Below are 20,151 nucleotides of genomic sequence, written 5' to 3'. Positions count from 1 at the left end.
ATCACGAGGTCAGGAGATCGAGACCATCCTGGCTAACATGGTAAAACCCTGTCTCTATTAAAAATACAAAAAATTAGCCGGGCGTGGTGGTGGGCACCTGTAGTCCCAGGTACTCGGGAGGCTGAGGCAGGAGAATGGCATGAACCCAGGAGGCAGAGCTTGCAGTGAGCCGAGATCGCACCACTGCACTCCAGCCTGGGCAACAGAGAGATACTCCGTCTCAAAAAAAAAAAAAAAAAAGACAGCACAAAGGAGATTTGGGGAGTGACAGAACTCTGACATATCCTGACTGTGGTAGCAATTATGCAAAACTATACATACATTAAAATTCTTAGCACTATACACACATATACACAGACACATATAAAACAAAGAGGAAACACCCACATGCTGAATGACCAAGAGATAACCTCTTTGGAGAAGGTCATGATCACATATTCAGCCATAGAAAGTGAACTCGTTCATGGTACCTTTGTACATCTGCCTCCCGCATATGCCACACCATAGCTATTTCTAAGAAGAATCTCAGGAGTCCACACTGGAGCTGTCAGAATGATTACATACCTCTTCCAGTGAACTATAGGCTCATTGGCCCATGGCCACGACCAAAGAGAGAGGCAAGGCAGGAAAACATTTTGGAAAAGTCAAAAAACTACTTGTGCTTTCTGAAAGGTCAAGGGATTGACATAGCTGGCACAAACCAGGGCTCAACAAAAAGCCCCATTTTTAAAGGCTCAGTTTGTTGAGGGGCTATTTACAGGAAATGTTTCCAAGAGGGGCTGCCAAAAACAACCAAAGGTAACCCTGACGCCCCATGGTCTGGACTGTGTAGAAACTCAGGGCTGGGACCTCTATTTTTCTTCCTTGGAGAGGAGCCACCAAGAGGCAATCTATAAATATAAACCAGCTTTCCCACTAAAAGGGAAGGTGAAAAAAGTTGGGTTGCATCATCCTTTGCTCTAGTCTGGAAAAGATGAATGTTTTCTAGAAAAAAATGAAAGAATTAGGCTAGGTGCGGTGGCTCATGCCTGTAATCCCAGCACTTTGGGAGGCCGAGGTGGGTGGATCACGAGGTCGGGAGATTGAGACCATCCTGGCTAACACGGTGAAACCCCGTCTCTACTAAAAATACAAAAAAATTAGCCAGGCGTGGTGGCGGGAACCTGTGGTCCCAGCTACTCGGGAGGCTGAGGCAAGAGAATGGCGTGAACCCAGGAGGCGGAGCTTGCAGTGAGCCAAGATCATGCCACTACAGTCCAGCCTGGGTGACAGAGTGAGACTCCATCTCAAAACAACAACAAACAAACAAACAAAAATTAGCCAAGTGTGGTCTCACACGTGTGTAATCTCAGCTACTCGGGAGGCTGAGGCAAGACAATCGCTTGAACCTGGGAGGCGAAGGCTGCAGTGAGCTGAGATCATGCCACTGCACTCCAGTCTGGGAGACACAGCAAGACTCTGTCTCAAAAAAAAAAAAAAAAAAAAGAAAAAAGAAAAAAATGGAAGAATTATACAGTTAAGAGAGCCACACAAAAAGAAATGTTTTGAGGAAGAAAATAGAAACCAAGAGATCAACCTCTTGACAAAACCAAGATGTCCTGTCAAGAGGTTAATAGGAGAAAAAAGATAGCACACAGGAGAGGGAGAATTGACGTGCTGTGTAGATCTGGCATGCAGCAGTAGGTAAGATAGAGAAGGGTGGTGTACCACAGACTCCCAGCCAGTGTCTTGCTTCTCTCACTGATCCGCTATTCTCGATCTCCACATATACTCTGATTTTCCCCACAACACCCTTCCCTGGTATTTCTTCCCTGGAATAGCAGCTTCATGAGCTTGTTTCTCTAGAACAGAATCTGGGCATAGGGTAGAAGCTCAGTGAATATTTGCTGTATGAATGGATGACAAGGAGGCTTCATGACACCCAGCAGGAAAAGTCAAAAGTGGTCACTGAGGAGCTCTTGATGAGGTGCCAGTGCTAGAGATGACAGCCTTGCACAGACCTGCCTGACTAATCAGAAGGAATGCTGTCTTCTTGCAATGTGTTTCTTAGGACATGAAGAGGGCACATCAAAACTCCTCAAACCCTCCTCTACTGATTGTTAAAAATAAGAATAATTGTCTTCCTCAGAAACCATCTGGAGGGTCTAGCTAGTCAGAAGTCCCGAGTGGAAAACAGGAAGGCATGGAAGGTGAGATGTGGTTCTCTTCTCTTCTGGCTAGAGATCATGACATATGAAAAGAGTGGATAAAGAAAGGCGAAAAGCCATTTCAACTGACGGTGTCGAAGACAAGATCTGATTTTCTGGACCATAACTTTCCTACAATAGCCTGACAAGACATGTGGTTCATTACATGAAAATAGGAATGAGATGCCAGACTGTTCACAATAGCCAAGACATGGAATCAACCTAAATGTCCATCAACAGATGAATGGGTAAAGAAAATGTAGTACACATACACAATGGAATATTATTCCACCATAATGGAATACTATTCAGCCATAAAAAAGAATAAAATTCTGTCATTTGTAGCAACATGGATGGAACTGAAGGACATTATGTTAAGTAAAATAAGCCAGGTACAGAAAGACAAATGTTGCATGTTCTCACTCATATGTGGGAGCTAAAACAAAAAAACTGAACCCATGGAGATAGAGTAGAATGACAGTTACCTGAAGCTGGGAAGGGTAGTGGGGAGGAGGGATGGTTAAGGGGTACAAATGTACAGTTAGATAGAATACATCTAGCATTCAGTAGCACAATGGGGAGACTATAGCTAACAATATTGTATATCTCAAAATAACTAAAAGAGTGGAACTGGAATATTCCTAACAAAAAGAAACAATAAATGTTTGAGGTGATGTATATCTCAATTATCTTGATTCAAACATTACACATTGTATGCTTATATAAAAATATCACATATACCCCAAAATATGTACAACAATTATGCATTCATTAAAAATAAAAAATTTTAAGAAAAAAATGACATGCCAAGAAGATGCTCACCGAATTGGTCTATTGAAGAGAACCTTAGAGTTGAATTCAAGAGAGAGGAAAACACCCACATAATGGTATAAAGCCAGATATCATGGAGGACAGTGGCCAGAATAGAAAAAAAAAAAAACAATGCCAGAGACTTCTAGTGCTTTTGGAGAAACTAGCATCCAAGAAATGTGGATATGATATGTACATATACCCACATGAGGGTACAGAGAAAGAAGAGAAAATATATTGTTATAAAAAAGTAAAACAGATCACCCTGTTAGGAGGCTCTGGGTGATATTTTCCACAAAGAGAACACTAAATAAGCAGAAAAGTGATAGAGAGTTTTCAAGGGAACTTCCAGCTCTCTAGACATTTACAAGATGCTTAATTCTTACTGATAAATTCCTCTTTAAGTAAGATGAAATTCTATTCTAGACTTAATTCTAAATAGTGAAAATGTGGTTGGTGAAGTAGAAATCATAAGAATTTTTGGAAAAGTCACCATGTTAGCTTAGGATTAAAAATAGCTAAGAAAGAAAACATGAGGTATCGCCAGATGCACAGGCACCCTGTGGACTCCATGAGCACAGGGAACTGGTCAGGCGTGTCCCTAGTACACACTGCATTGGGCCAGGAACTCCATAAAAACTGAGTGACCTAGACAATCTAGTACGCTCCTGTGGTGAGAAACTCTGAAACTGACAATAGACAAAGGGATGAACAAACTTAAAGAAAAGATGGAAGGATGATCATGTAACAATGTGATTAGGAGATACACACACACACACACACACACGTACACACATCAGAAGATAGATAGAAAGATTGGGGACAATTTGTTTCAGGCCAACACGAAAGGAAACTTCCTCAACAATTAGAGCTGGGAATAAGAAATTCAGAGAGAAGCTCAATGACTGTATGTTATCAGGGCTGCTGGAGACAGGGTTGATTCCTGCCCTAGAGACATAACTAGATGGCTAAGATCCTTTACAACTCAAAAATTCTTAATTTCAATTGAAAATTATGAAAGTGTTTTACTATAGTAACAATAAATAGTGTTTGGCTGTATTTGAATAAATATTAATAGTCCCAGGCTTCAGGCATATTATGGGTTAAACTCAATTTTGTAAATTAGTTTGGGAGCATACCCATAATTCCAAATAATCTAAAAATGCAGTACCGGAGACACCATCAGTATGTAAGTTAAGGATTGCTTACAGACAGAGGCAATAATGCATTATTATTTCAACTTAGAAAGGCAATCTCAACAGGACTCGATACTGTATCCACCAGAAAACACCAACATATGCACCATTCTAAACTGGAACTCCATGAGGTTGGCTTTCTGACTTTTGGTTTGATGGTGGGTCAGAATCTGCCTTGCGAATTTGAGTGGAAGAAAGAAAACCATAACAAAATGCTTATATTATAGAGTTAAATCCTGCTCCTCTTCTGGTAGAATTGTATAGAATGAAGTTCCATAATTTGTTAGGAGCCATGGAGCTGCAATAGATATCAAGATTGACGACCAAGCCAGGTGCAGTGGCTCACGCCTGTAATCCCAACACTTTGGGAGGCCAGGGTGGGAGAATCACTTGAGACCAGGAGTTTGAGACCAGCCTGGGCAACATAGCAAGATCTCGTCTCCACAAATAACACAAAAATTAGCCAGGCATGGTGGTCCATGCCTGTGGTCCCAACGACTCAGGGGACTTGAGGTGGGAGGATTGCTTGAGCTCAAGCGGTCAAGCCTTCAGTGAGCCGTGATCACTCCATTGCACTCCACTGCAGCTTGGATAACACAGTGAGACCCTGTCTCAACAACAACAAAAAGATTAACAACCATGAGGTTCGTGAATGTGAGGCATTTTAATGGTTAAATTATCAGATAAAATTTGTAAAGGCCTAGAATCACAATGTGTCCACAGCATTACTGAAAGTGCATGCTATGGCTAACTCCGTGATGACTTCCCAGGGTTCTCTCAGTGCTTTCCCTTCCCTCCTTCCTGCCTTTGCTTCAATGTTACCTTCCCAGGAATATTTCCCAATTTGAAACTGTAACCTCCCTCCCATATTCTCTACTCCAATTCCTTGCTTTAATTTTCTCTTCTCACTTTCTAATACAGTATCTAACTTATTTGGGTTTATTTTCTGCTTCCTACTGCTACTAGAATGTATGTCAGTTTTTTGCAAGAAGGAAGATTGTCTCTTTTATGTGACTAAAATCTATGAGAGTGTCCCTAGAGCCTGTAATAGTTCCTGACATATTGTATGTATCACATACAATAGATGAAGATGCTCAGTGAACACTTGCTGAGGACAAAGAAGTGTGGAACACTTGGCTAGGCACAGCGGCACACGCCAATAATCCCAGGACTTTGGGAGGCTGAGGTGGGCGAATCACCTGAGGTCAGGAGCTTGAGACCAGCCTGGCCAACATGTTGACACCCCGTCTCTACTAAAAATACAAAAATTAGCCGGGTGTGGTGGTGCATGCCTATAATCCCAGCTACTCAGGAGGCTGAGGCAGGAGAATTGCTTGAACCTGGGAGGCGGAGGTTGCAGTGAGTGAGATTGCGCCATTGCACTCCAGCCTGGGCGAGAGTGAGACTCCGTCTCAAAAAAAAAAAAAAAAAAAAAGTGTCAAACACAAAGCAAGAAGCCCTCTGTGGATCTAGATGTGCAGTGTGGCCTTTGGCTGGTTACGTAACTTCTCCCTGATACAGTAAGTTGGGAAAAAGGAAAGATTCCTTCCTCTTCCTCCCATATGATGTGAGGGTGAATGATAAATAAAAGCACTTCTAGGCTAGGCACGGTGGCTCACGCCTGTAATCCTAGGAATTTAGGAGGCCGAGGCAGGTGGATCACCTGAGGTCAGGAGTTCAAGACCAGCCTGACTAACATGGTGAAACCCTGTCTCTACTAAAAATACAAAAATTAGCTGTCCGTAATGGCACATGCCTGTAGTCCCTGCTACTCAGGAGACTGAGACAGGAGAATCACTTGAACTGAGGAGGCAGAGGTTGCAGTGAGCCGAGATCACACCACTGCACTCTAGCTTGGATGACAGAGTGAGACTCTGTCTCCAAAAAAAAAAACACTTCCAACTTCTTAGTGGAATAAGATAAGTAAAATCAAAATGCTATCATTTATTAATGCAACCAGAGCAATCCTTAACAAATATCACCTTAAGCAAATCCTTAACTTCGCCCTACTTTCTAGATGTGGAAAATAATCCCAAATAGCAACATTAGGTCTCTATGGTTACAAGAGAATATTATCCTTTAATAGGACCAAACATAACTTTGATCCTTGCCAACCACTTTTCTACATGTGCACTGTGGAAAGCAGGCCAGTCAAGCAGAAATAAAGTAATTCTTCAGACAAAATCCTTCTTACAGCAAAAACTAGTGTGTGAGGCAAAACCATGTATTAGAGCCACCTTTCAATGATCAGTCCTTTCTGATGTGGGTAGGAAGACACCTTTTAGAGATGCAACTAGTGAATGGTCGAAAGTACTGGCTATGGGACCTCATTGCTTAGGTTCAAATATTGCTTTTGCCTACTGCCAGGTGTGTTTTCTTGGGCAAGTCATCTAAATGTTCTAGCCCCAGTCTCCTCATCAGTAGAACTGGGATAACAGTAGCCCTTAAAGATTGCAGTTCATGAGGTTGTACTGATGATTCAGTGAGTTAATATGAATCAAGTTCTTGGAGCAGGACCTGGTACCTAACAGCATTCAATAAAAATTAGCCATTATTATTACTATTAGGGAGTACACAGTACCTTCAGAAAATCAAAGATCTGATTCCTAGAATGCCACCTAAAAATCTAGACAGGCATTCTTTTTCTATTACTACCAACACAAATAAAAGTCTCCATTTTATTGAAGATAAGTTGCCTTGATTTTCTTTATACAGGCGTATAACTTACTTTTAAATAAGGACAAAAGATAGGAAAATATTTTTTCTAATTTTATTGGCTTCTTAATAGTGGTACATGGCTGTAATTGTGAAGTACATGTTTTGTTAGTATTTTAATTTGTTATAATTTTTAAAATCTTCTATTTCTTTTATAAAGTCTCAAAGCATAGGCAGGGTATGATGGTTCATGCCTGTAATCCTAGCAGTTTGAGAGGCCAAGGAGGATGAATTGTTTGAGCCCAGGAGTTTGGGAACAGCCTGGCAACACAGTGAAACCCTGTCTCTACAAAAAACACAAAAATTAGCTGAGTGTGGTGGTGTGTGCCTGTAGTCTCGGCTATTTGGGAGGCTCAGGTGGGAGGATCATCTGAGCCTAGGGAGGTGGAGGATGCAGTGAGTTGTGATTGTGCCACTGCACTCCAGCCTGGGGGAACAGAATGAGACCCCCTTCCCCCACCGAAAAAAAAAGTCCTAAAGCACCCAGTACTGCACTTTTGGTTATAGTGGGTATTTAATAAAGAAGCAATTCAAGGCGTGTTTTTTTTATTACATCTCATGTATAAGTTATTACATAAAGAAGCTATGTGAAGTGCAGCAAAAGTGAGTGTGATAGTCTCTGCCCTTAAATACTTTACATAGTAAATTAGGAGCATAGGACAGATACTTATACAAGAAAACAAGTTAAAATAAACATGTCCTAACAGGAGTACAGGCAAAGGAGGGGTGGCTCCTATCAGCTGGTGCTGAATCAAAGTCAAGAATATCTGCAGGAGGAAGACACATGTTACTGACCGTTGAATGATTGGTAGTATTTCAATAGGTATAGCTGGAGGAAGGAGGTGCTCAGAGGAACAGGAAAGAGCAAGAAGAAAAGCCAGGGGACCAAGAAGGCTTGGGGCATGCTGAGCCAGTGACCCAGCATGACTGAAGTCCAAGGGCTATGGACGAAAAGAAAAGATAAGGTCAGTTTGGGTTAAACTGAGAAGAGCTGAGGAGTCTGGATTTCACTGAAGAAGCAATGCAGACCCAGTCACACTTTTTGAGCAAGAAGTGACAGGAGCAAAGTCCCATCTGAGGAATGTTTCCTGATGGTGACATCCAAGAGGATATGGAGGGACAAGAGGGGAGACGGGTGCTCTGCCCACCTGTGTTCCCAGATCCACACGTGTTGGGCCACTGCTGCTGATCAGAGCAAGCCCTCCTCTCCCTGCTCACCCAGCTCTTGGGCTATGTCATTTCTAGCAACAGTAGCTCCAGCACCACAGGCTTAGGATCTTAGGAGACTCCTCTTCCAAATCCACTCCCTGTGTTCCACTTTATATAGCAAGTTTCTGTCCTGAGTCCTTTAGTAAGTTCTTGTCCTACTTATCAGCTCTATTCCCTTGTTCTTTAAAAAAGGATAGGGCCATAGGCTGAGCGAGGTGGCTCACGCCTGTACTCTCAGCACTTTGGGAAGCTGAGGTGGGCAGATTGCTTGAGCCCGGGAGTTTGAGACCAGCCTGGGCAACATGGTGAAACCCCATCTCCACTAAAAGTACAATACAAAAGTACAAAAATTAACTGGGCATCGTGGCATGTGCCTGTGGTCCCAGCTGCTTGGGAGGCTGAGGCGGGAGGATTGCTTGAAGCCGGGAGATTGAGGCTGCAGTGAGCTGTGATAGCACCACTGCACACCAGCCTGGTGACCAGGGCCCTGTTCAAGTCTTTCTGATTCCCATAACAGACACCATCTGCCCCACCTAAATACTCCTACCTGAGAAAAAACACCCTGCTTACTGAGGCCTGTCTGAATTTTCTAATATTGCTCACCCGGATGCTCTGAGGTTTACCCTACCTGTTGGAACTTGTGCCATTTTGTAGTGAAGTACTCATTGCTCTATTTGCCTGGCTTGATACTTGTAAAGTCATTATCTTGGTCACTCGGGTTCCTGACAGCCTGTGACATCCCAAACCTCCTCTGTCAGCCTCACCAGCTAGGTCAGGTTCCCCTCGTAGGTAGGCTTGCTGCCAGAAGCCTACCTCTCCCTGTCTTCTCTAGCGGCCTACAGATTTCTATAGCTAGCTACAAATAAGCACAGCAAAAAAGCTACGTTGCACCAATTGAGACATTAGGTGATAGGACTAGACAACAGGAATTGACAGGATAGGCTGATGTTAAAGACTTTGCATGAGGAGAAAATAACTCAAACATTTTAGGAACTGATAGAATGTAGAAGATGGTGAGAGAAAGAAGAGTCAAAGAACTCCATGGTTCAAAGTCTGGATGCCAAAGGAAGCCATGTCTACAGTAACAAGGATAGCTGGGGTTGGCAGGGGATCTGTTTTGGTTGGAATGCATTTATACATAGTACTTTTCCACTCCCTCTTCCTTCACTCCCTGTGTCCATCATAGCATTTATTAGTACCTCACCTGTCTAGAATGAAAGCTCCATGAGGGCAGGAACCTCACTTGCTTATTGGCTGCAGAACACCAGCTTCCAGAACAGTGCCTAGAAACTAGCATGTTTTCCACAGAAATACATATAGACCGTATGAATGGATTTTGAGTTAACATGCTGTCCTCAAATAGTGCTACCCATCAGGTGCTTGGGTAGATGTGCATGGGCATCAGCTGGAGCCCGGGCCAGTTTGAGGGATGTGGGTAGGGGAAAGAAGGGCATATTCAAAGCAACAGAAGGGCTAAGGCACATAGCAACCTTCCCGCTGGGGGTTAGGGGTGATGAGAAGAGGAAGAGAAAAGGCAAAAGAGAGAAAGAGAAGTCAAAGACAAACAAGATAATGGTAGCTTTTGTAAATTAAGGAAGAGGTATTTTGGAAATTAAGGCAGGACTGACTGTTCAGTAATGGCAAATGTTGTAGAGGTTGAAATGAATGAAAATAAGAGAATGACACTAAATTTAATGGTTAGGAGGCTTGGAGTAACCTCGGTGAATACAGGATACAGAGATAGATTGCAGTAGGAAAAGGAATGAGAACGTGGGAAGAAAGTAGAGGCAGCAGAGATAACGTTAGATTTTCAGTAAGTTTGGTCTTGATGGTAATACACTATGAGAAGTTAAAGGAACAACTGTGTTTATTTAGACAGGGTGATTGTACTCTCAGCTTTGGGGAGATACAAGCATATATAAAAATCCAAAGGAAGGATGTTTATATCCTCACCTCCCACCAAATCAAATCAATTCAAAGCAAAATGGGAAAAAAATGATTATGTAGGGAAAAAAAAAGATGTAAATGCCATTTTGAGTTCTAACAATAGGGAAGGGATACAAGAACCTAGAGCTTAGGTGGGACCTCTCACACAGGAGAAGAAAAGCAATGAAGAGGGGTATCTGAGGGAAGTGGCCAGAAAAGAGACCTATTCTCCTGCCCTAGAATCTAACAGCCAGACACTGAACAGCCTAAATCAGAGTTGAAGATATTGGAAACTTTCTGCTTTAAAACAAGGCCAGAGAACTGGAAGCTGGGGCATAAGCCCAGCCTGCCTTATAGGGCAAGATGTCCTTTGGACGTAGAATGAGCATTCCAAAATACAACTGACTCAAGGACCACCAAAACAGGCCACGAATGGGACCCTTCTTACCTCCCACTACAATAATAAACATGTTATTACAATGCATTAATAAATTAGTGTTACATCCTATCTACTACCAATTAAAAATTCCTATAACAGAAACCCATACTAGGAAAAGCGGTATTTATCACTGTGCAGCAGAACACAATAAGGTTCATATCCATGTGAATACCAACCCAGGAGTTTAAGAGGACAAACGTAGAAGAGTTACTTTTCTTGGAAGAAATGAACTTTCTTTTACACCTCAAGATATTGTGGGTCTGGCCTAAGGTGTACTTCATTGATTATCAGAGAGCAAATGGCCCTGATCATATCCAAACAGCTTGATTCCACTGCTTGAGATAATTTTTTAAAGAAGAAAATAACTTTCTCTTGGTTATATCCAAATATTAGTTTTGTGCAAAAGTAATTGCGGTGTTTTGCCACTAAAAGTAATGGCAGAAATTGCAACTACTTTTGCACCAACTGAATATATCAGTTTTCCTCTAGATATGACATCTTTGTCCAATGTGAAAAAAGCTAACGTATGATACACCCTTTTGAATCTTATGTTCATTTTCGTACCTTACGTCTGGAGCCCTGCTCCCATCTTGGGTAGTCTTGGTAACGTGAAGAGCCAGATTCTCCCAATGCTTAAGCACATGTGAGAAGCAGGCACTTGAAGAAGACCAGTGAGGTTCCTTCCACGACCAAAAAACAGAGGAGAACAAGATGCCCAGCCAGGGACTGGAAGGAGTCAAGGGTGTAAGGGTGTCTCTGGGGACCAACAACAGAATCAGGAACTGAAGCACCTCCGAGTTTAGCACATTCAACTCCCTCATTTTGCAGGTGAGAAAACTGAGGCTGATCTGACCTGTTCAAAGTCACCCAGCCGGGTGTCCTCACACAGCACAGCACTCTGTCCCTCACCTCTCACTGCCTCCTAACCCAGAAAGCCACTTAGGTACTGAAGAGGACCCAATAACCAAACTAGCATTATTTTCCCCTAAGCTAAGTTTCTCTTCTTTCTCTATCTTTTTATTACAGAAATTTTCCAACATCTATAAGCAGAGAAATGAGAATAATAACCACAATGGACCCATTGCCCAGCTTAAACAACCCATTGCCAGTCTTCCTTTACCTATAATCTTACCTACCTCACCCTCCTCCAGGATTATTTTGAAACAAATTCCAGGTAGCTTATCATTATTTCTTGTTAAATATAAAATGCTCAAATAAACTATATAGCTGCAAATGCATCCAAGACCACTTTCTTTGGGGAGCTTTGATGCTCCTATTCCATATCCTTGCATTGTGTGTAGTATTTTTAATTTCATTTCACAGCTCTAGAACAAAACCCTAGCTCTTGTCTTAGTACAGACCAATAAGATATGTTCTGTGACCCTGTACATCCACTAACGATATTAGACTGTGGTGCAATGAGGAATTCTGATGAAGGGATTGCCTTGCACAGTAAGCATGGGGAACGTTGAACTTACTAAACACTTTTCTATCTTAGACACAATTCACTCACGCTGGCACTTGTTTAAATTGGGCTGAATTCTGGCCTGACATTTAAAGCCAACTTCATCCACAAGTCGATATGAAAGGCACTAAGCAATGTCACTCTTAAGGTTTAACAAATCTACAAACTAAATTAACAATCAAACATTTTCACACCAATAGGGTTGTGCCTCTACTCTCTTAAGACAGAGACCATTTATTTGTCCTAAGGATATGATAGAAATCTAAAATCAAATATAACAAAACTTTTCTTTCATATAGCCACTTAAATCTTTCCTAAAGAATAAATACATCAAAAAATACATTTTTTAATCCTTAACGAACAAGACCGTTAACATTATGTTACGTGTATAGCAGTATAGTCTACTAGTTAAATCATTATTTATATATTAATATAAATAGTATAGTCTAACTAGTTAAACATATATCTAACATCATGTGTATATAAAAATGGATACCTGCCATCACAATGTTGACGAATAGCATTTCCACTTACCATTTTCCACTATTTCACTCCCTCGCCTCACCCATCCATTTTTTTATATAAATTTACAAATATATATTTTTAAGAATATATTAGAAAGTCAAGGTCACTACAGAAAGAAGGCAAATCAGAACTCTTAAGTTGTTTCATCCGTATTTTATTCTTAAAATAAAGAATTGTATTTCAAATATGGATTAATTTTTTTCTGGGAAAAAAACACACTGTAAAACATAATTTTCTACCTTTTAAAACATTTTATGATTTATCCCATCTTCTAACAAGTTATGATACTCATACCTGCTGAGGTTTCTCTAAATTTGTCGCTGGTCTTCTTTTTCCTCCATTTCCAAGGCTTAAAGATTTTACCAATGGTGGATAGTTTCCCCTTTCTCTTGAAAGGAGGTGTTTGGGAACCTGCTGTGGGGCCATCTGAGTTTGCTATAGAAGCTTTGTCCAGTCCGTCAACTGTATAAAGAAAGATATAGACAGAGAAAGGTTGTAAAAAAGGTTGTAATAAAACAACATCATCGATTGGTCCCTGGGCTGTTAACGGTAAGCACGTCCACTCTAATTGGAATCTCACATAAAGTTTATTTGTCCCATTTCACAGCTGCTAGGACTCCCCTCATATCAATCAGTCAATCAGAAATTACAGCCCACTTAGAAAATCATTCTGGGGAAACAGACTAGAAGCAAGAGACTTACATTATAGATGGGGCCAGACAAATGAGTGTCTGTGCAACACAGCTGAATCCATCTGCAACAACCCCATCAATATTTTGTACAGGAATAGAGTATTCTAAGTATTTGTGAAATAGGCTGTTCCTCCAGAGACTAGTCTGACATTCTCAGTAATGAATATTATAGTTATGGTGTAGTTAAAATCATGGTTTCTCTTTCACAAAATAAAATTTGGTGCCAGGAAGCTAAATTCTATTTTTACAAGCTAAAACTATCTTTTGCTTCTATTACAAAAAACGTTTTGAGCTTCAAAGAAACTGATAACTACACTAACAACAAGAAATATGTGGAAAATTTGGGTGCTGTGTGTGATAAAAACATGTCTTTGTATGTCTTCACTATTTTATTAATGAGAAGAAATGCACAAAATCTTAAGTTGCCTTGCTTGCAATGTGTTCTAGGCTGACGGAAGATAGCAATGACTTATGTTACACCAACTATCAAATTTTAATGGCAAAGAACTGGAAGCAGGCCAAAATGGATGAACTATAATATTATTCCATCAATAAAATACCACTTCAAATTATGGCAAAAAAAAAAGAAAAAATCAAAACAGTAATTTCTTCTTGGAGGTAAAAATGACCTGAGAAGAAACTTGAGGGAACGTATAGGGGTGATGGAAATTATCTCAACGATGGTTGGATTACCCAAAACTCATCAAATGGTATTTACAATTTTTTGCATTTCACTTTATGTAAAATTTACCTTTAAAAAACCATGAACAGACAGTGAAGTCTAATTAATGACATGTATGCTGAAGTGTTTAGAGGTGAAGTGTACTGATGTCCATCAAAAATAATAAATGGATAGATAGATGGAATAAACAGATGGATAAAAGTGCAATAAAGTAAAATATAGCAAAATGTTAAGTGTTGAATCCAGCTGACAGATATGCATATGGGGTGTGATACCAATTCTTTTATCTTCTCTGTATTTTTAAAAACTTTCTTAATATAATATTGGTAATAGTAAAACAAATAAAAACAAAAATTGAATAGCAAGGACTTCTGCTTCCAAGAAGATAAAACAGACTTACTTTTTCTTTTTGAGACAGAGTCTTGCTCTGTTGCCCAGGCTGGAGTGCAGTGGTGCAATCTCAGCTCACTGCAACCACCACCTCCTGGGTTCAAGCAATCCTCCTGCCTCAGCCTCCCAAGTAGCTGGGACTGACTACAGGCACATGCCACCAGGCCTGGCTAATTTTTGTATTTTTAGTAGACACGGGGTTTCACCATGTTGCCCAGGCTGGTCTCGAACTCCTGACCTCAAGTGATCCACCCGCCTCAGCCTCCCAAACTGCTGGGATTACAGGTGTGAGCCACCACACGTAGCCCAAACTTAAGGTTTTCTTATTCCTCTGGCTAAATACAACTAAAAAACAAACAAACAAACAAACAAACAAAAAAAAACAAAAAAAACAACCACCACCACCACCATGGATGTTACATACAAATATACGAAAATTCTGTAAGGCCAAGAGAAGGTAGACAAGCCTGGGACCTCAGAACCCAAGAAACAACACGGTGGTGAGATTCCTGGGTTTTCTTTTTGCCTCAGATATCCCAGACTCAAATATCGTAGTTGAAGAAGTCAGAAACCTCGAAAGGCCAACAAGCATGGAAGCCAGCAACCCAGAAACACCAATGGGCACAGACCACAAACGTCTGCACTCTCTAGCCACATAACCAGGAAAGGGGCAGAGTAGCAACATAAGAAACTTTTAGACAATAACTGCTCTACTACAGCCGAGCACCATAGAAGAACCTGTGACCATGCATGCCAGCAAAGGCTGAATGGAGTTACTAGATTTCCACCCTCATGAGGCTCTGAAAAGGACCCCTAATACCCCCACTAGAGTGGTGTCAGAGAATACCAAGCAGGAAACTAGCACCTTTATGCCTGGTGGCTGATAATGAAGCATCTTCCACAGTGTCAGTGGAGACCATGTAGGAAGCCCTGACATCCATCCCTACCCAGCAATAACTGGGTATCTCTCCCCTTCCCCCCAGTACAGAGGTGGCCAAATCATTGCACACTGAGAACAAGACCACCCCAACTGTGGTATCAAGGGAGACCACATGGGGATCTGGAAATTCTACCTGTGCCCAACAGTAACAAGGACACCACACACACACACACACAGGAACTGGGATTTTTACCTCCATGCAGGGGCAACAAGGCGGCACCCACTGCTTCCCCTGCTATAGAGGTGTCAGACAAAGCCAGTTAAAACCGAAGGTTTCAAACAAGATCTAGAGTCACATAACACGATACAAAAATGTCCAAGTTTCCATCGAAAATCACTTGACACACTAAGAACCAGGAAAATCTCAAGCTGAATGAAGAAAAACAATCAGTAGATGCCACTTCCTAAATCCTTATGAGTTCTCCTTCCACACAAATAGAAATAAATCCTATTCCTCCCACTAGTGAAGTCTACTCTAATTTCAGGTACTATCTGGGCAGAGATGGGCAGACACTGTGCATTGCTAGGGAAAATTGGAGATTCAAGTCCTACGCTAACTGATTCTTCTGAAAGTGGTTCCTAACCCTACTTTCAGCCATAGCACAACAGATATACAGGGGACAGACTGATTTTGAAGCTAATTCAGAGTAAAGGAGCAAAATATTTATTACTTCAGTTCAACTCCTGTCCAACTTCCCTCCTTGAACCAGAGGTCAAACCCAGGGGGGAACTGAAAGTATGGTTTTACTTCTTCATGAAGACTTTGTGCTGAACTCTCATGGAAGGGCTTAACTTTGAACAAATTAAATGTTGTAAAATACAAAAGGGCTGATTATTATGAACATAGAAACAAAAGTTTCCATCTCAAATTCATCTCTGTGGCTACATGTCCAGTTTTCATTTTCTTACAATATATGGGATCTTTCTCTCCCAACCCACATATCCAGTTCCCTGATGCTCCACAAAAATTCTACTTTCCCTCTGAAGCAATTAAGAACGGCCTATTTTTCCCCTATCATAAACCATACTTGCAATTAGAAACCATATGTTGGCACAGTTGGCGGATGTGCCATTGTACTTCTCTTAAGTCATGAACGTGACGACCACTGTCATCTGCTTTTGAGTAGTATGAGCAGAATATTAACTCTCCTCTTTAGATACCCAGGACACTGGGCATTGCTATTGATATTTCTATAATTTTTCTTGTGGATCAGTTTTCCATTAAAATCTATTTGAAACTTTCCATAAATTCTTTCACAGTAAGTCTGGTGAATTTTGCATTTCCATGCAGATAAGAACAAATTGCCAGGTAAATCCCAGATGAAAGGTAAAATTTCCTGATGGTTTTCAATGTTAATTGTGATCCATTTTTATGTTACTGAGAGTAACTTGTCATTCATCAGAACTTACCTTTTCACACTTGAGTTCTACGTTTTAAAACACAGCATTTTTTTTTTTTGACGGAGTCTCGCTCTTTAGCCCAGGCCGGAGTGCAGTGGCGCTATCTCGGCTCACTGCAAGCTCCACTTCCCGAGTTCACGCCATTCTCCTGCCTCAGCCTCCCTAGTAGCTGGGACTACAGGCGCCCGCCATCATGTTTGGCTAATTTTTTATATTTTTAGTAGAGACAGGGTTTCACCGTGTTAGCCAGGATGGTCTCGATCTCCTGACCTTGTGATCCGCCTGCCTCAGCTTCCCAAAGTGCTGGGATTACAGGTGTGAGCCACCGCGCCCGGCCAACACAGCATATTTTGAAATACAGCCATTAGCTAATCAAATGTAGACTTTAAATGACACAGCTCAGTCTATCTTCCCACTGAAACAAGCCCACCCCTAACAGAATTTCCCCACACCACCAATTGCTAAGAAATCAGAAAATACATACAGGTTTTATTTTTTATTTAAACAGAAATGTATCAGCTAGGCAGTCCCAGCGCAAATGTGACCATATAAGCCAAAAACAAACGAGGCTAGATAATTATCATATTGTTAAGGTTTAGAAATGTATCCTCACCCAAATCTCATGTCAAACTGTAATCCTTAGTGTTGGAGGTGGAAACTGGTGGAAGGTATGGATCATGGCGGCAGAGTTTTCATGAATTGTTTAGCACCGTCCCCTCTTGATACTCTATAGTGAGTGAAATCATATGAATTCCAGTTGTTTAAAATTGTGTAGCACCTCCCTCTCTCTTCCTCCTGCTCCAGCCATGTAAGACACGCCTGCTTCCCCTTCACTCACGTATCATGATTGTAAGTTTCCTGAGACCTTTTCAGAAGCTAAGCAGAAGCTGGCCTGCAGAACTATGAGCCAATTAAACCTCTTTTCTACATAAATTACCCAGTCTCTGGTATTTCTTTACAGCAGTGCGAGAACAGACTAATACACATATGAAATAAATTGTAGGTTTGAATAGTCTTCCCTTTGAGATTTGATAAATAAATGATAGGGATTCTTAGAAAAATTGAATCTACTTAATAGAGTTTGTTGTATGTTTATACTATTTAATAGTTATGATATTTTAGATACCAATTTTTCACCACACATAATTATTTCAGGCACTGAGAAACTGAGACAAATGTGGCATAGTATTCCAACTCACAAATGTTGTAACTGAAGGACCATTTAGAAAAGAATCTCCATAAAAGAACTCCTGGTACTAATGTCGTACTAACTGACAGCCGCCCTGCGGAAAAAAGTAGGTGGCAAAAAACATGGTCTCAACTTTTCTCCAAATATCCTTAAATATCTGAAGGTCGATGAGAATGCATTTTTGAAGCCCAATCATAGCAAAAATAACTAGGAGAAATCACGTGTGGTAAATAATGCTTTGATAACACTCTGCTGTGTGAGCTTTAAGAAAGTTAAAACAAAACACTAAGGATATCAAACTTTATTTCCTTAAAATATGGTTTCCAGGCTTTGTTATTTTTTGTGCTTTATTATGTTTTTACAATATTAAGATTATCTGTGTAGATTTTTATTTCTATTACAGTTTTTGTATTTCTATTACAATTCTGTCACTTTCCCCTTTAAAAGCCACAGAACATATGGCAAAGAAAAATTAGAACAGTGCTTATGGAAGATTTAACTTTATTGCCTACATTTACATGAGGTCTCTTTCTCTCCCTCAATTGAAACGATAACTTAAGATACATGCTATCATTAAACAAGGGCGGATGTACAACATCTGGGCACAGAAGCAACCCACTACTGGTTAGGGTGAACTGATGGTATTAGCCAGTGATGAGGTCAGGGTGAACTGATGGTATAAGCCATCACAGATGAGCTTGGATCATGGTTTCTAAGGCAGCCAAGTGGCTATCCTTGCCTTCCGTTGTCTAAAGGAGTTCCTTACTCTCTTGCTAATCAGAGTTTACAGCAGATTGGGTCAAATATCTTCCTTTTAAGGGTAAGATAAATGGCAAGTGGAGAAGAAGAGAAAATGAACAGAAGAATCAAAATGTGTGGCATCACACGGGGTGCAGGTTAAAAATTCTGAAACCACTGAACATGTATTTTGGGATCAAACAAGGAAGTATGTGAATGGTAGATGGTGGAAGCCAGGTTTCTCACCACTGGAGAGAGAAATTGCAGATAAGTGAGAGAGTAAAGCTAGAATGATCCATGCTGCCCTGATTAGAGTTGGAGACATCTGCACGAACCCATGTTTGGCCAGGTAGACAGATAGATAAGTAAATGAATTATAGACATGTATATATGCATGGGTTTGTTTACACACATGTATTTGCTAGCTCTGTCCTCTCAGAAGGCCTAGAAGCAGTAACACCCCAGTAGCAATGAGCATGCCCAGCACACAGATCTTGGTTTCTAATAGCATTCTCCAATAGACAAACACCACCTCCTTACAGAAAAGGCTGCTTCCAGAGCTGGGGCATGGAAAACACTAGATGAGCCCTGCAACATCTTGTAGTCCCAGAAAGTGCTCAAAAAGAAAACCAATGGGAGGAGGTAGGTTAAAGGGACAGAGGAGCCCACTCAAGAGTTTCCAAAGGCCAAAGCTGGAATAATCTCAGCAACAAAGTAAAAATATAGTATTAGATTATAACCCAAAGTATAAAATAAACATCCACAAATCCATACTCATATAGATAACTATTGAATGAATAAATGAACGTGGCAGAAGAGGTAAGTCCTTACAGAATTCCAAATAATTTATATATATAACCCTCTCTCAAGAAAGTGGAGCTTAACTCCTGACTGCTTAAATGTGGGCTACCCATAGTGACTTCCTTCCAAAGAGTGCGGTATGGAAAGAGAGGAGAAAGGAGTGGCTTTACAGTGAAGACGCTGACAAACAGGACCTTAGCCAGGGATCGAGGTTCACATCATCAGTGATAAGTTGTGCTGACAGTATGTACTCTTGATATGATATAGGGAGAATGGTACTTCAAAACCCACAACCCTGTAGTAACTACAAGGGAAACATTAGGCAAAACTAAATTGAGAAACATTTCTAAAATACCTGACCAGTACATCTCAAAACTTTCAAGGTCTGGCCAGGCATGGTGGCTCATGCCTGTAATCCCAGCACTTTGGAAGGCTGAGGTGGGTGGATCATGCGAGGTCAGGAGTTCGACACCAGCCTGGGCAACATGGTGAAACCCCTCCTCTACTAAAAATACAAAAATTAGCCAGGCTTGGTAGCAGGCGCTTGGAATCTCAGCTACTTGGGAGGCTGAGGCAGGAGAATCACTTGAACCCAGCAAGTGGAGGCTGCAATGAGCCAAGATCAAACCACTTTACTCCAGCCTGGGCTACAGAGCAAGACTTGTCTCAAAAACAAAACAAGGCCGGGCACGGTGGCTCACGCCTGTAATCCCAGCAATTTGGGAGGCCGAGGCGGGCGGATCACAAGGTCAGGAGATAGAGACCATCCTGGCTAACACAGTGAAACCCCGTCTCTACTAAAAATACAAAACATTATCCGGGCATGGTGGCATGTGTATGTAGTCCC

At 41.1% G+C, this 20,151-nt stretch overlaps 1 protein-coding gene across 8 annotated transcripts in view; it reads right to left on the bottom strand.

The window, feature by feature from the left end:
- PHACTR2 (phosphatase and actin regulator 2) overlaps positions 1-20,151 on the bottom strand; it is a 294,797-nt gene that overhangs the window by 107,617 nt on the left and 167,029 nt on the right. For all 8 annotated transcript variants that reach the window (XM_032160709.2, XM_032160745.2, XM_032160761.2 and 5 more), the window contains exon 2: positions 12,766-12,933. In XM_032160709.2, coding sequence (XP_032016600.1) covers positions 12,766-12,933 — 168 coding nt within the window. The remainder of the gene's footprint in view (positions 1-12,765; positions 12,934-20,151) is intronic.

This window comes from Hylobates moloch, unplaced genomic scaffold, assembly GCF_009828535.3.
Source record: "Hylobates moloch isolate HMO894 unplaced genomic scaffold, HMol_V3 SCAFFOLD_2, whole genome shotgun sequence".
NCBI classification, from domain to species: domain Eukaryota; kingdom Metazoa; phylum Chordata; class Mammalia; order Primates; family Hylobatidae; genus Hylobates; species Hylobates moloch.
This window is presented reverse-complemented; position numbering and strand designations above follow the sequence as displayed.